Source organism: Natator depressus, chromosome 27 (assembly GCF_965152275.1).
Source record: "Natator depressus isolate rNatDep1 chromosome 27, rNatDep2.hap1, whole genome shotgun sequence".
In the NCBI taxonomy this organism is placed as follows: Eukaryota; Metazoa; Chordata; order Testudines; family Cheloniidae; genus Natator; species Natator depressus.
The window spans coordinates 15,454,381-15,470,230 of NC_134260.1; the positions used below are offsets into that span (position 1 = coordinate 15,454,381).

General features: G+C 46.1%; 3 protein-coding genes and 1 non-coding gene across 4 annotated transcripts; 2 read left to right on the forward strand and 2 right to left on the reverse strand.

Moving 5' to 3' along the window:
* Positions 1-516: 516 nt before the first annotated feature.
* On the reverse strand, positions 517-1,667 carry COA3 (cytochrome c oxidase assembly factor 3). The gene is made up of 2 exons (XM_074940402.1): positions 1,409-1,667; positions 517-949 (listed from the first exon to the last, which is right to left on the reverse strand). Exons 1-2 carry the CDS (start codon positions 1,665-1,667, stop codon positions 846-848), a joined length of 363 nt encoding a protein of 120 aa, XP_074796503.1. The 3' UTR covers positions 517-845.
* CNTD1 (cyclin N-terminal domain containing 1) lies at positions 1,654-9,207 on the forward strand. The gene is made up of 8 exons (XM_074940568.1): positions 1,654-1,967; positions 2,722-2,913; positions 4,223-4,298; positions 5,280-5,454; positions 6,378-6,540; positions 7,240-7,384; positions 8,334-8,430; positions 9,052-9,207. Exons 2-8 carry the CDS (start codon positions 2,742-2,744, stop codon positions 9,205-9,207), a joined length of 984 nt encoding a protein of 327 aa, XP_074796669.1. The 5' UTR covers positions 1,654-1,967; positions 2,722-2,741.
* A 672-nt stretch (positions 9,208-9,879) lies between these two features.
* On the reverse strand, positions 9,880-15,850 carry BECN1 (beclin 1). The gene is made up of 11 exons (XM_074940686.1): positions 15,692-15,850; positions 14,974-15,041; positions 14,693-14,751; positions 13,882-13,972; positions 13,449-13,585; positions 13,069-13,263; positions 12,632-12,778; positions 11,950-12,099; positions 11,805-11,865; positions 11,175-11,317; positions 9,880-10,629 (listed from the first exon to the last, which is right to left on the reverse strand). The coding sequence occupies exons 1-11, from the start codon at positions 15,816-15,818 to the stop codon at positions 10,461-10,463; spliced, it is 1,347 nt and encodes a 448-aa protein (XP_074796787.1). The 5' UTR covers positions 15,819-15,850; the 3' UTR covers positions 9,880-10,460.
* On the forward strand, positions 15,323-15,394 carry TRNAC-GCA (transfer RNA cysteine (anticodon GCA)). Its single transcript has one exon. It is a non-coding gene; the product is annotated as a tRNA-Cys (tRNA).

The window sequence follows — 15,850 nt, forward strand, 5'->3', positions numbered from 1 at the left end:
CAGCCTCTTCTCATAAGTCATGTGTTCCAGACCCCTAATCATTTTTGTTGCCCTTCGCTGGACTCTCTCCAATTTTTCCACATCCTTCTTGTAGTGTGGGGCCCAAAACTGGACACAGTACTCCAGATGAGGCCTCACCAATGTCGAATAGAGGGGAACGATCACATCCCTCGATCTGCTGGCAATGCCCCTACTTATACATCCCAAAATGCCATTGGCCTTCTTGGCAACAAGGGCACACTGTTGACACTGGCACTACCGCTGCAGCCAACAAACGTGGTCCTAGACACTTACTATTTTACCACCTTTCCCCATTTGCTCTTAAATAGCTACAAAGTGCACCAGGGGCTGCTGGGCCAGGCCTCAGAGACCTCATTTAAGCTCCCACCTGTGTATTTCCACCAAGAAGAAGATATTACAGGGATGGTGCACCAACCCCCATCCCAAGTGCCCCCCTAGCAGGCCCCACTTGGGGAGGCCCAGGGCTAGCATTTCACAAACCCACTCTGGTGAATCATTTAGACAGGTTTATTGAGGCCCTGGCCCACCTGCTGCAGGGGTGACTAGCAGAGGAGCCGGTCAGGGAAGAAACCTGGTGCTGTTGCACCACAATCTGCAGCTGCAGCCTGAAGGTTTAACTGGCGGTGGCAGGAGCCTGGTCCGCACAGGGGAGGGAACCCCCCTCCCCCACACACTGCAACGACCCCCCCCACCAGAGGGAGCGCCAGGCACGTCAAAGGCAGATGCAACCCAGGAGGGGTCGGGCTGCGGCGGGTCCCTGGCACATGCGTCAGTTCCAGCTGGGTCCATCCCAAGTGGGGAGCAGCCCCGGCCAGCTCAGGGTCTCAGTTCGCCGGGGTCTTGGCAGCCTGGGCCCGGGCAGCCTCGACCTCCTGCTCCAGCTCGTCCAGGAATCGCTCCTGGGAGATCTTGTAGAAGGTGTAGCCATCTGGGGAGGGGCCGCTCAGGAAAACATGGTGTGTGTGGGGGGGAACAAAGAGACACCGCCAGAAACCCCCCCCCTCCAGGGGTTCCCCTCCGCCCCCGCCCTCCCTCCGGGGGGGGGGACACACGCTGCTCCCTCCCCTCCCCCTCCGGGGGTCCTCCCAACCCCCCCTCCCCTCCCCCTCCGGGGGGGGGAACACACGCTGCTCCCACCCATCCCCCCTCCCCCGGGGGTCCTCCCCTCCCCCTCCGGGGGGGGATACACGCTGCACCCCCCCTCCCCCTCCCCCTCCGGGGGGGGACACACGCTGCACCCCCCCTCCCCCTCCGGGGGGGGACACACGCTGCTCCCCCCCCACCCCCGGCGGTCCTCCCAACTCCCCTCCCCCGGGGGGGACACAAGCTGCACCCCCCCTCCCGGGGGGGACACACGCTGCTCGGGGGGCCGCGCCCGGCCGGATACAGATGCCCAGCACCACCGCGCCGATGCCCAGCCCCGTCAGCAGGTTGCGGCCCCGGAGCCGCCGCTGCAGGGCCCGCTGGCGCAGCGCCCCCTCCGCGCGCTGCACGACGCGCCGCGGCTCCGGCTCCGTCCGCTGCGCGCCCCCGCCCGGCTCCCGCGGCGCCGCCATCTTCCCCGCCGAGCCGAGCCGCGCCCCCCGCTCGCCCGCCGGCCTGACTGAGCGGCACGTCACATCCGCTGCGGGCGCGCGCGCGGCCATCGGCGTGAGGCGCGTGCCGCCACGTTCGATGAGGGCGCGAGAGCGGCGGAGGTCCGGACCTGCGGCCAATCACCGCCAGGGGCCCAAGTGCGCCCGCCCGATTGGTTACGCGGCCCACGTGACAGCGAGCGCCACGGCGGCGTCTCTTGTGATTGGGCGGGTCAGTGGCTTCAGGGGCTCCTGGCGAGTTTTTAGGCGGGAAGAAGTGACTCGCTGGGGCGCCTCGAGCGACCGCCACGTGACCCGACGCAACGGGCAACGGCGTCGTGTGATTGGCTGAGAGGCGGCAGGCGAGGCGAGGCGAGGCGAGGCGATGAGGGAGGGAAAAAATGTCCCCGAGCAGGCGAGGCTGCCGCGGCCTCCAGCTCCCACCATCGGCCTGGGCCCCCCCCCCCAACGCCCCCCAGCCCTGCCCAGGCCTAGGCCGCAGGTTCCCCAGCTCGCCGCGGCCGTGAACCCGCCCTGGGGGTCGCGGAGGCTCTTGGGAGAGGCCCCGGCTGCCAGGCTGCGGCCTGGGGGAGCCGGCACGGAGCCGCCAGGTGGCGGCCAGGCCGGGCCCTCTCCGGCTCCAGCCTCCTCCGGGGGGACGGGCCACCCTGCCTCCGCCTTGGACCCGTGTGCCCTTGGCGTCCGTGGGGCCGCAGCTTGTTCCTTTTGCCATCCGCGACGCCCCGAGCGGCACGAGGGGTGGACGGCGGTCACGGGTGCCCCGGGGTCGGGGCCCTGCCCCGGGGTCGGGGCGTCACTGGCTGTTCTGCCGAGGAAGCACCAGGCTGGTTGAAATCCCGTTCTGGGGCCCGCCGCTGTGACGGCCCCCGCCACACTGACCCAAGGGCGCACGTGGACACGTGTGGACTGTCACTAACTCCGGCACGATTCCGGTCACACGCAGGGCGCACATCCAGACTGAGGAGGTGCAATTTCTCCGTAGCAAAGTTCCTGATTATACCGCCGCCTTGTTCCAGGCACTGCCTGGTGCCCTCGCTAATAATTACCATAGTGGGTACGGCTGCAGTGCTATCAAAATAACGCTGTTATTATTTTATTGTTTGAGAACTGGCCAGAAGTGCTGAGATGAGCTCAGAGGCACAGGCAGTGTCGAGGTTTCGCACCCCGGAGCCAGTCTTTGGAGTTGTTGCTCCTGAGATCATTGAAGATACTTTAATCTGTTTAGCTACAGAAAATGAACAATATCTGAATGAGCTGTCGGATCAAGCAGGATGCTTCAAAGAGACCCAGATAGTGGGTGAGAGATGCAGATCTTTGTCAGCCTGTATATGTTTGTGTGTCTGTGTCCACATGCCATGAATGCCTGGTTTGTGCATTTGTACGCACCGTGTGCTTACAAATCCTTATTATCCTTCAATGAATATTTTGTAATATTCTACAGAGCACAATGCAGATCTGTGTTAAATTTACTCTGCTCTAAAGGTTTGGGGTGTGTGTCTGAGATTATGGAAATCAGTACATAGGACTGATTCTCACCTTGTTTTACCTTGGAACAGGAGTTTCAGACTCATTTGGTGTGACGGGCCAAATTACATAAGGTATTTTACAGATTATGAAACTACCTTTACAGCATCCTATAAAGAAGGAGCAGAAGGTTCAAAACTAGAGATAAAAATAAAATACAAATTAATTATGGTGCTGAGCCTCTGCTGCCAGACTGCAGGTGCACCAAGGTGTTTTCTGTGTGCATGTGGTTCATTCTTGAACTTTAGGGCTCCCAAAAGTACAAGGATTACTAATGTTTTTATATGAAAACTAAGCTGGCTGTAGGCTGGTATTTGCTGTATACTTATGTAGTTATACACCACAGTAGGAAAATTTCTTTATGATCAGCAATAATGTAATCTACAGGGAAATTCATGAATTTACAAAACTATTAGTAAATATACAGACATGAGGGGTTGTAGCAGCTGCTACAAGTGTGAGAACTCTTTAGAGTGCGGTTTCTAAGGTAACCAACATGTCAATTAAAAACATGAATTTGAGCTAACATCTTGTGAGCAAAGTTAGAAACAAATGTTTAAAAAGCATAAAAGCAAATGTGGGATTAAATCAGAAAGTCTGAAAATGAGAGAGTTCGTGGTGATATATTCATGGCTGCACCTTTTACCCCAAATAAAAACATTTGTATGGTATTTGTTCTTGTACACTCCCATCCAAAAATGCTCTGTCCATTCAGGCAGTGACATTAAAGGGGACCTGAGTATGGTGACTGTTGTGTGGGCCAGCAGTGGTTTGGTCTTGCTATGATGGCAGTCTCTGTTGCCTGTAATGAATGGTAACAAGTCAAATGAGGTCTAGTTAATTCCTGGTTTTAGCTAGAGGATGCTGCTTTATTAGCTTAGGTGCCACAAGTACTCCTTTTCTTTTTGCTTTACTAGTAACATCCTCTGTATAAACTCCCATTAGTGGCCTCTCTACAAAGGCTGACTCAATTATCATGTCTGATTCCTTATTGTCTTGCTTAGTTACTTTTACTTTTTGATAAAGTGTGTCCATCTTATCCATCAGTTCCAGTGATGACTGTTAATTGCACTTTTTTGCAGAATTTGTATTTCTTTTGTGTGAAAAATGGTTCCTGGACCAATCTGCACGATATCAAGCAGTTGAAATATTTGAAAGGTAACTTCCCAAGCAAAGACAACATGCAATTCTTATACCTGTAGTAGTTATACTGTATGTACTCTGCACTGCTCAGGCAGAAGATATGGAGTATCTTTATATCTGCAGCTTTGCCTTTCCTGTCATTTAATTACAAGTATAATTGGTATGTATATTGAGAGTAAAGTATTCTGAATACATGTAGAAGGTATTTTTCCTTTTGTTAGCAAAACACAACTTTTCTGAGAGCTGATCTTTTACATAAGAATGGTCCTGCTGGGCAATCCCAATAGTCTGTCTAGCCCAATACCCTGTCTCTGACAGTGGCCAGTGCCAGATGGTTCAGAGGGAATGAACAGAACAGGGAAATGTTGAATGATCCTTCCCTGTCGTCCAGTTCCAGCTTCTGTCTGTTGGAGGTTTAGGGACACCCAGAGCATGGGGTTGTGTCCCTGACCATCTTGGCAAATGATGAACCTGTCCTCTACGAACTTACAAATCCTTTTTGAACCCAGTTATACTTTTGGCCTTCACAGTATCCCCTGGCAACAAATTCCACAGGTTGACTGTGCATTGTGTGCAGAAGTACTTCCTTTTGTTTGTTTTAAACCTGCTGCCTATTAATTTAATCAGGTGACCCCAGTTCTTGTGTTATGTGAAGGGGTAAATAGCACTTCCCTATTCGCTTTCTCCACAACATTCATGACTTTTATAGACCTCTGTTGTATCTGTATTCTTCTCTTTTCTAAGCTGAACAGACCCAGTCATTTTAATCTCACTTTGTATGGAAGATGTTTCATACCACTAATTATTTTTGTTGCCCTTTTCTGTTCCTTTTCCAATTCTAATATAGCTTCTTTGAGATGAGGTGACCAGAACTGCATGTAATATTCAAGGAGTGGGTGTACCATGGATTTATATAGTGCCATTATATTTACTGTCTTCTTATCTATCCTTTTCCTAATGGTTCCTAACATAGTTAGCTTTTTTTTTTTCTTGCAGGTTTATGATTAAGCATGTAGAAGAGAGCTATAACTCTACCGAAGAGTCAAGGATAAACAATGAACAAGGAGAGGACAACATCTGGGGCACTTTGAAAGCACAGATGTGTGACACATTTGTGCTGCGGCTTGTGTCTTGCATTCAGCTTGCAAGCAAACTTTCTTTTCACTACAATGTGAGCAAATTAACCACTTTCTTACACTAGATTTTTAGCAGTACAGTATACTCTTACTTAGATTTTGATCTTATCTAAACTCCGAACCAAAGGAGTTACTGTTTCAAAGGAGAGCAGTGACTATGTAATCCAGGATAATTTTGGCATGGGAAATCTAGATTCTCTTGCACTGGGGCACAGTAACTGTTATGCCTCTGGAAATTGTACACCGCACCTTCACAATGAAAGAAGTTAACAATTTTATTATTTAGAGTAAGCATGACCTGTACCATTTGGTTCTTAAATACACCACGATATCAAAACCCAACATTGTTAATGGAGGGAGTCGCCAGATGATGCCGTTACATAGCTTTACAAGTTCATTTTCTTAGTGTGTGTGATGCCCTATTCAGTCTGAAGAAATGCTGTGTTGTTGTTAGTATTGTGATGTATTTTCTTTTTGAGGAAAATATTGCAAGCAAGAGTTTGCTCTCTGCCTTAATCTCTCTAATTAGAGTCGGCCCTTGGGACAAATATACTTCCTGGGAAGTGGGCAATGGTGTTAGGGCTGAGATTGCAGGGGGAGGGCTTTGCCTGTCTGCCATGTGTGACCACTTCTGTTCCAGGACATGTGTATATTGTATAAATAAAAAAAGTTATACTGATAAAATACCTAAACTCAGCATCCCTGATTTCTGCTCCAATGGGGCACAGCCCTGCAAAACCCCAAGATGTGCTACTACCTGGCAAAGGGTAATAGTTTCAGCTTGCATTTTCCATTTTTAGCTTAGAAGTCAAGTTAAACAAAAATTGTATTAGTTCTCAACTCAAAAAGAAACTATTAACAGCATACCATCATGCAGGTTAACTTCTGAGAGCTTGAGAGAACACGTCTTACAGCAGCAGTTTTAGTTTTAAAAATCACCCATCACTGTTTTTTCCAGATAATTAACAATAACACAGTTCTGAAATTTCTGCAGTCCTTAGACTATTCATACACAAAACAGAACTTGGTGGAGTCAGAACTTGCCATTCTGAAGGCTCTACGCTTCCAGATCAATGTGCCAACTCCTTTTGCCTATGTTGAGTTGCTTCTGGAGGTGTTAGGTAAGAGTATTAATAAAAGGGAACTGTGTAGAAATTAAAAAAGACTAAATGCAGTTACCACTAGACTCTGAAACAAATAATCTCAGATTTAATCGTTTGTAAAATCTGGTAAAATCAAGCATGAAGTGACAGAGAGAAACTCGCCAGTGTGGTTATTATTAATGGAAAGCCCAAAGCTTCAAAGTGTTCTCCCTACTCTGGGGTGTTTCCTAGGGTGAGTCCTGGGCCTCATTTTACCTGTCAAATGATAGAAATCTGCACAAGAGCCTTCTACCATTGACTGACACAAGCAAGAAACTTTACACATCACAGAGTGAGGAGCCCCGCAGTTAGCATCCAAGAAGAAATACATCTAGGTAACTGGTCTTCTGGCTGTTTGGCAAGATGTTGTTATAAGATTAATATTATTAAAAGCAGTTCTATAAGGCCACAATTTTTCCAAAGTGAATTGTGATTTTTGGGTGTTGTACTTGAGACCCTTTAAAGGGGCCTGATTGATGGAATTTGCTGAGCGAAGTCAGACCCTTTTATGGAGTCTCAAGTTTTGGGTGCCTCACCTTAGAGTGGTCACTACTGAAAATCTTACCCATAAGCAACTCAGTACACAAGACTGCCTTGGTCATAATGGCTAATATTTTTCATAATCTAATTTTATGGATCATAAAATATATAGCTGACCATGTGTAATCTCCACTTTAGGACATAATGGCTGCTTACTTCCTATGAAACAGTTGCATAAGATGTGCATGCACCTATTGGATTTAACTTATCTCATGCGGAACATCATTTATGATACTTTACTAAAGATTTCTATTGAGAATTCAACACCAAGTGAACTCCAGATGTAAGTACCACCTATGCCCCAGGGCACATTTGAAGTAATATTGATTTTATGCTCAGAGGGGAGGGAAAAAGCATGTGAGGGTCACATATTCTTGTGCATTTACCATCCATCTGCTGCAGTTTCATAGTTGTCTATTTGACACATTATAACGCAGCAGATACAGATTAGAGAAAGTGCTTAGTGTACTTAGAAAATATGAGTCACAGTTATTTGCAATACAACTCAACAGACCATTCTTTGTGAACTAAGAATCTGGGACTGAGGTTTCTGGATTTAAGTTGCTAATTCTATTAAATGTCAAGAAGTGTACAGTGTGTCCATACATGACTTCCTTTCCGTAGTAAGTGGTATTTGGGAATAATCGGTTCTAAGTATGACTAACTTAATTTGCCAAGTTTTGATCCCAGCTCTGACAGCGACTGTTTGTCATCCTGGGTGCACTGCATCTTTCTCCATCTGCAGAACAGTGATATTTACCTGCCTCTTAGGCTGGTATTGTCTTCAAAGCTCTTTTGAAAACACTTATGGATCAAAGTACTACAGAAGTGCCAAGTATAATAAGAGTTATTAGCATACTCCTCAAAACTAATACCAGTTTTTCTAGCCTTTTACAGTTTGTGTTCTCAGTTTTTCCACATGCTTATAAAAGTCAAAATGCTTCAGCAACATTGCTGTAGAATAGGCAGACTGGGAGGATCTCTCTTATCTTTAAGAAAATGTAGCCAAACAAATAAGTTAAGTAGTGGGAGAGTGGACTTTAAGTTGAAGATATTAGTATCAGCCTGAAGTGGCTTTTAAAAGTGTTAATTTGTATGTGTGTTTTGTAGATTAAAATGCCACTAAAATTGTTTACCTCCAAATACACAATATCAATGCTACAACACTCAGCTGTTGAAATACAGAACAGTTTCAGTTTAAAGCAGCTATTACTACTGTTTTAATTATACAGAGCAAAATTTTTGTCAGTAAAGGAAGATTTCATGCTCTTGGCAGTTGGAGTCATCAGCACAAGCGCTTTCATACTAAATCCTGAATACTGGAATCAGGTACTGCTAGACAAGAAATACACAGTGCAGTTCTTAGGCTTACATGAACTAAAAAAGTTTTGCATCTTTTACTGTTTACACAGTACAGGGAGACAGGTGTGGTGCACTGGGAGTATAATAAAGGTGGAGTCCTTTAATATATTAATACTGCAGGGCAAGGGGAGGTTGGGAATTTAACATGTCTCGTTACTTTTCAAACCTATTCTGAGAAGCCTGCAGCTTTCTTACTCCGAGTCCTAGAACATGCTGTATCCAAAGGCTTCCATTGACAGAAGGGGTGGGGGGGGGAGAGAAGTAATCCCATAAGGCACCAATCTCCCCCCAAACAGCCAGCCTGTGTTTTATAATATAAAAGAGATCCTATTTAAAAGACGTTAGTTGCTTTAAAAAATAAATTCTTCCCCTTTAAGGGAGAAAGCTTCCATTACCAGGATCCTCAATTGGCAATTGCAGAGGGCTAGTGTTTTTTCTATTTGTATTCCCATAGCAGCTAGATAGCACAGTATTAGAGCCATAGGGTAGATTATAATCAAGTTTTTGTTTTCCTTTACATATACTCAAAGATTTAAGATCTAGAACTACTACTCTGTTGCCCAAAATAAGGGAGATTTTTTTTTTAAGGTTGTGGAACATTTAAATTGCATCACTGGCATTACGACACAAAGCATTTTAGAGTTTTCATATGCAATACTGAAGCACAGTGTTGGCACCACTAATCCAAGGAAGAACAAAGGAACTAGATCTTCAGAGAACTATGTTTTACCTCCTACAAAATAAACTTGGCTTTTCCATTGCAACCTTTGCCACGTATCAGTGTCCTCAAAGCCATGTTCCACCCACTAACTTTTTGTAACAGATGCAGGTGGTTTTGACTTGTAACTCATGTAGGATGAACTTTTGTTTAGTTGCTATGTAGCAGCTGTCAAATATGGCATTTAAAATTGTTAAAAGTGGCCTTTGCAAACTATCCCCTATACTCAATCTGAAGTAGTGACATGGGGAGTAAAATGCTGCGATTGTGAAGTGTTTTGCTTTCGGGAAAATGGTTATAGAAATGGCAGCGATAAGTCTACAAACTGTTCTACTGTGTACAAGTGCTACAAGCTGGGCCAGGCTTTCTTCACACAGTTGCTGTTGTGCAGAAGCAGTGACTGCCTTGAACAGTTTACAATATCAAGGTTGTTCCTTCCGCCTCCCAGATCTAGTTACCCCCACAGCCCGAAAAGAAAGTCAGGTAGGTAGTCTGCCAGTGTTGACAGGGGAAGGAAATGCAAGTCAAATCAAGCAGCACTTGTTTTGAAAGCTTGATTTAACTCTCACTTGGATGGAAAGCTATTCAGGATCTACATCCCAGTACACAGGATGCCATGCTATAGTTACAGTGTATGTGGAATGGAAGCACTCCATTTGTCCAGAATACAAAGTATTTTATTACAGTGTTATTCAGTACACCTTTGTGCAGTAACAGGCTGCAGGAAATATTCGTTACAAATAGTTAAATAGCTGGCAATGTTTTAAACAATATCAAACCCCCATAAAGTTCAATGGCACCAAGTGTTCATCAGTTCTGATTTAAAGAGAAGATACTAAGTTTCAAGCATTAGTCCCCATTTAGGGTGATCAGGCAGAGCTTCCATAGGCTTTGCTCCCAACACAGTTCTCACTGTGTCACTAATATTTCATTTTTCTAACTGCATTCTCTGTTAAATTGTAATGAGTTACATCAGATCCTACTGGTGCTGTACAGCAAGTTTCTGACTTGTCTATAAAACTCTCAGACACTTGCTAACTAGCTATTTCATGAAGAGCTGAATTATATTCTGTTCTGCTCAACAGTACAATTTTACATATTGCTTTTCTATGCACTACTTGTCAAATGAAATTTTAAAGTGTCTTGTGGATTTTTGGTATTGTAAACATGTTGTACTGGTTAATATTAAGTGACAATTTATAACATTCTCCAGAAAAGAAAAAAAAGATACTCTCTAGCCCTCAGGACAAGTTCTTCACACACATATGCACATGCTCAGTCATTTGTTATAAAATTGGGATGAAACCCAAGCAAGACCCCATTTCAGGTTAGTTAACATGAATTTGAGTGCTTTTGTCCATTGCTCTTCAGAGTTAAACTGTGTTTTAATAGAGTAAGAGCCACCACTGCCACCTGTATCTTCGATCTTGCCTTTCTCCACATCCATTCTGTATCATATAAAAAGAGGTTTATTAACACATTTACATTTCAACATAAATCGTCACCTCTGATAAACGGCTAACGCTGTGTAATCTCTTCTGTGTCACTTCATTTAAGTTAGCTTCATTCCACTGATTATGAAGCAGTTATTTCCAGTAGTTGGGTTTGACATTTGAAGTATCCAAGTACTGTATTTTCAGACCCTTTAATCTCAGGATTATGAATCTTACATAAGTGCTGAACATTTTGTCTAAGACATGGTCTGATCCCCTATTTTAACAAAGGTAAAAATCAGCTTTTAAAAAAACTACGCAGTGGCCTTTCATTGCTGAGGAACTAGCTTTAAATCCCATTTAGGTCAAAAGGGACAGAGCCCAGGAAATGGTTCTGTGCTGCTCTTCCCTCAAGCACAGAACCATCAGATGATTTGGCTGAAAATAAGACAGGCCTGGAATAGCAAAGAATGCTGTGGGTCAGGATGCAGCGGCACTGGCAGAGCTGCATAGGCTAACATGCACTATGTTACAGAAGCACTTCAGATAGTGACATTTACCTGTAAGGCAAACAAAAGCGAGTTTCGCCTTTCTCCACCTCCTCCTTGAATTGCTGCACGCAGTCCAGGAATGCCACCATCGCATGATCAAATTTATTGTCCCAAAAGAACCTTAAACCCCCAGAACAATACAAGGGCAACTCCTGAAAGAGAGAAGGTAGTTCTAGGCAGCCAAGAGACTCCAGTTTAGAAACACTCACCACAGGCGCAGGAGATGGCCCTAGGGATTCCTCTACCTTCAAGAGCCAAGCCACACTGTGTTCCACTCATCCCAGCCACCATTCACCACCTGGACAGGACTCTCGAGCCCATTGACACACCTCAACTGGCCAGAAGAATGGCTTTTAAATAAAACAGGGCACCTCCTCCGCTTCTTTGCACGCCCGTCCGCTAGGGGAGCACGAAGCATAATACGTAGTCCTGCCTTGAATGCAGGGGACTGGACTAAATGACCTCGAGGTCCCTTCCAGTTCTATGATTATTAGAGGTAGGGCAGTTACAGCTGCAATTGTATTAAGCCTGTAATAAGAGCTAATTGTGAATGGCAGGATTTACATTTTCTGCTCACTCATATTAGCAGGAATAGAGGGAATTTAGCTTTCCAGGCAGATTACTTTTGGATTTTCTTACCTTCGATTTGTCTGTGAGGGACTCTAAATATGAATGGTTTCCATAGGGAACGAGACGGTATCTGAAAGAAAAGGCAGGTAAGTCTGTGAGTGCCTTTTCCCATGGCACAATAGCCAGTATGAGGTGTATAAAGTATAGCTCTTACCTTTGAAATTTCAGGCCCATCTTGTTAGCAAGGGCATGAAGCAGTAGCACAGTCTGCCCCCAAGCTGCATTGATCTCATTCCATTCTACAGGGACGCTGGGGAGGCGGCCAAGTCTGAAGTTATTAATTGTGCCAAACTGCCCACTGTGCCTGTGTTAAGAGGAAAAGCTGTAAGAAAGCTCTTTGGGGCAGGGTTTGTCTCTATGGTACCTAGCACAACAGGGCCCTAATCCCCACTGCTGCTGTAATGCAAGGTAACCCTGCAAGCCATCAAGTCTCTTTAAGGGGCTCAAAGACAATAGAGCAGCTTATATTATCTTTGTAAAGTTCAGGATTCAACATGGCAAGTGCAAAAGCTCAAGCAGAGCTGTTCAGTTAGGGCTCAGCACTGGGCTCCACGTGGTCCCAGGTTTGACAGCCTATAGATAGCACCTGCCAGCTGCTCTCATGTTTGCAAATCTCCCCACACAGCCTGGGTAGAGCATGTTTCCTTTCCTGCCCTTTCAGCTGTCACCATGAGGAGATCTGATTGCCTGCTCTCAGCTAAGAAGTAGATTTCAGCCCTGGGTTGCACCTAAGTTGCCAAAAACCAGGTTGCTATCTTGGCAATGATGCTGTAATGCAGATTCATGAAAGCTGGTGCTTCAGCAGCTCTGCCCCTCTAGCTCAGAGCCTATGTTACCAGATATGGAAAGTTGCATTGAACACATTGGTTTTCTTCAGTTTATCCAACTGGATCTGGGCATAGCGCATCTGGTTATCAACACTTTTCAGTTCGTCGTCTAGCTCCAGTTGCTGCCTCTTGAATTCACTGTACTCCTTCTGATACCTTCAAACAGCAACAATGAGAAAGCTACCAACAGCACAGGACAGCAAGAGACCAACTCCTACATGCACCACTACCCCAGACAGACCCTCTCTATGGAGAGAGACCTAAGTCACTCTCACTAAGGTACCAGATCCACAGCTTTGTAATAGATGAAGCCACTTGTACCCAGTCACAATTCTAATTGTGGGTCATTAGAAGTACAGTACATGTTTACTCACAACCCAGTCTGATACACCCTCTTGTCCATATTTGTCACTAATGCCATGAAATAGACTTTGGCTAAGACTCACTGTGCTTCCTCCTGATCCAGTCTCTCTGCTTCTGTCCTGACTTTCTCAAAGTTTTCTGCTACCATCTTGCGGTTCTTCTCTACTTCCTCCAGCTCCTGGATCAATCTCTCCTCTTCCAAAGCAAGTTCTTTCAGTTCCATCTGCAGCTTCTCCTTATCATCCTCATTCATTTGTTCCAAGATCTCCAGACATCGTCTACAGGAGACAGTAGGTGGTTACAAAAGAATACTTAAGGCAATTCTCAAAGGATGAGATTTGGAGAATTGCCAAATGCTTAGTTCAGGAACTTCTTTATATCTATATTCTTTCCCTGCTTTTCAGACTAAGGCTACTGGAAGTGATGATGGAGTGCTCCAACTGTTCAATAATAAATCACTTACTTGTAGTTCTGGCATTCATTCTCTGTGATATTGAGTTGTGTGTCTAACTGGTCTAGAAGGGTATCTGTGCATTCCTCACACAGAGGATGGTCCACATCTGTCTGTCCTGACATAATGTCAAAAAGGTCACCAGTAACCTAGAGAAAGAGTTCACGCTTAGTATAGAAAATTTAGAATCAGCTCCAGGTCCTGCTCGATATTAAATAGAAAACCAAGTGTTAAATGGACAAACTTGTGCCCCCTAAGAGAACAGCAATGTGCCATTTTTCACAGCCCAAGCTTGATAAACTGAACAGATTTTAAGCTTGTTTACCTTTATTCTACGCAAATATTTGAAGGCCAGAAATATGAGTTACAACTCCAACTCACAAACTGCCCCAAAGAACTTACACTGCATTCAAGAGAATATCTAGTTTGTCAGCATGAGACTTGCCTTCAGTCTTCTGCTTAGATTTTCCATGGTGCCCCCATCAGAAGCCTCTCCAATCAGAGTAAAACTGTTGGCACTTTCTGTTGACATCATTCTTGAAGAGAAAGGGATTTTGTTGTTGTGAACTGATGAAGAATGTCAAAACATCACTAAATTTCTCTCACTGGAATACTATGTCCCAAAGCTTCCTCACAGAGACCCCTCCACTGTGCCTTTAATTCTGATGTCTTGTGCAGTCCTTTCCCTTTTGATTTTGATCTGTACACTGAATTTACATGAAGGTCAGTGGGAGATATACAGTCTTAGGTGGCAGTGCACAGGTATTAGTTCTGTGCCACCCCTTAGCTGGTAAATAATGTCCCAAGAACAACAAAAATGCAGGAGTAAGAGCTGCTACAAAGGGGGTGGGGTGGGAATAGCAAAGTCCTGAATGGAATGGATTAAAAAAGGTTTTGGGACCCTACTGGATCCAGCAAATACCCCAAGTGCCCAAGGAAACTGAGGATCTCAGCATAAGCCTAGGTGAGGTTCACCACGGCAAGGGAGAATCTGTACTTAATGCATGACTTCTGTGGTCAACCACCCACACCCAAAACATGCAAGTTACACTTATCCTTCCCTATATAGGAGTTCTTTGGGCTTTCATATACTACAGTGGAGTGTGTGATAAATAAAGAATGAGTAAGATTTATTCTGAAATGAAGCCAGCAGCCACAATGTCTTCCATAATGGCAGCTCTTATATAGATAGATCCATGTAGAATCATGAGACCCCCACAATGTTTCAGAAAATTTACTGCAAACACAAGCGATACCTGGCTGGAGGAATGAATCTCCTGGATACACCATCCTGACGGTTTTCTGCGAAGGCTTCCTGAAAATTAAGGCAGTACACCATCAGTCAATCAAATGCCACTCATGACATAAAAGAGTAGAATCAGCTTCCTTTTGGGTTCTCTCGCAAAAGGAGGATTATCCTCCTCACAGGACAAATTAATTGACGCTCAGGCTAACCTGTAGCCTCCAAGAGACAAACTAGCTTTATCACAGGACCTTGGGTAAAGGAACGAAGAGATATTCAATCCGAGCCTTTTACCTCTGTTAAGTTGGTCTCTTCTTCATGAAGGTCTCCTGGTTTTGCTGGAGCTGTGGTAAGTAACGGAGCTGAACAAAGAACAACAATGACAAGAGGACTGAAGAAATTGTGCACGATAAGCAGTGAAACGATTTCACAGAGCTGCAGGTTTCCGAACGACGCGGGCTGTACAGTCAAGGTCCCACCTGTGGGCATCCCAGCCATCTTCTTCCACGGAGAGCTGGGCGTTGACCCCTGCCCGGCTGCCACCCAGACAGCCCCTCTCCGGTCATTCCTCAACCCACCCCCAGGGCGTGCCAGGTCGACAGGAACCTTCGTAACCGCCTGGTCAGCGGCGTGGTGCGAAAACGGGGGTATAGCTCAGTGGTAGAGCATTTGACTGCAGATCAAGAGGTCTCTGGTTCAAATCCGGGTGCCCCCTTGAAAGATTTTAGGGGGAGGGATAGCTCAGTGGTTTGAGCGTTGGCTTGCTAAACCCAAGGTTGTGAGTTCAGTCCTCGAGGGGGCCATTTAGGGATCTGGGGCAAAAACTGGGGCTTAGTCCTGCTTTGAGCAGGGGCTTGGACTAGATGACTCCTGAGGTCCCTTCCCACCCTGAGAGTCTACGAAAACACCGAACCACGTGCGCTTACCAGGCCCGCCGCGCTCTCTATTCACCCGCTCTCCTCCCACCCCGGGCGGTGCCCCCCGCCCCCCGGGGATCCCGGCCCCCCGTTACCGGTCAGCTCCTGGATGGTGACCCGGTCGAGGATCTTGAAGGACGTGTCCAGCTTGAGCGGCTGGCTGCAGCGCTGGCACACGAAGCTGACCTGCATGGTGCACGCCGATGACTTGGAGCTCTCCATGCCCGCGCGCGGGCGCCCCGCTCCCCCGACTC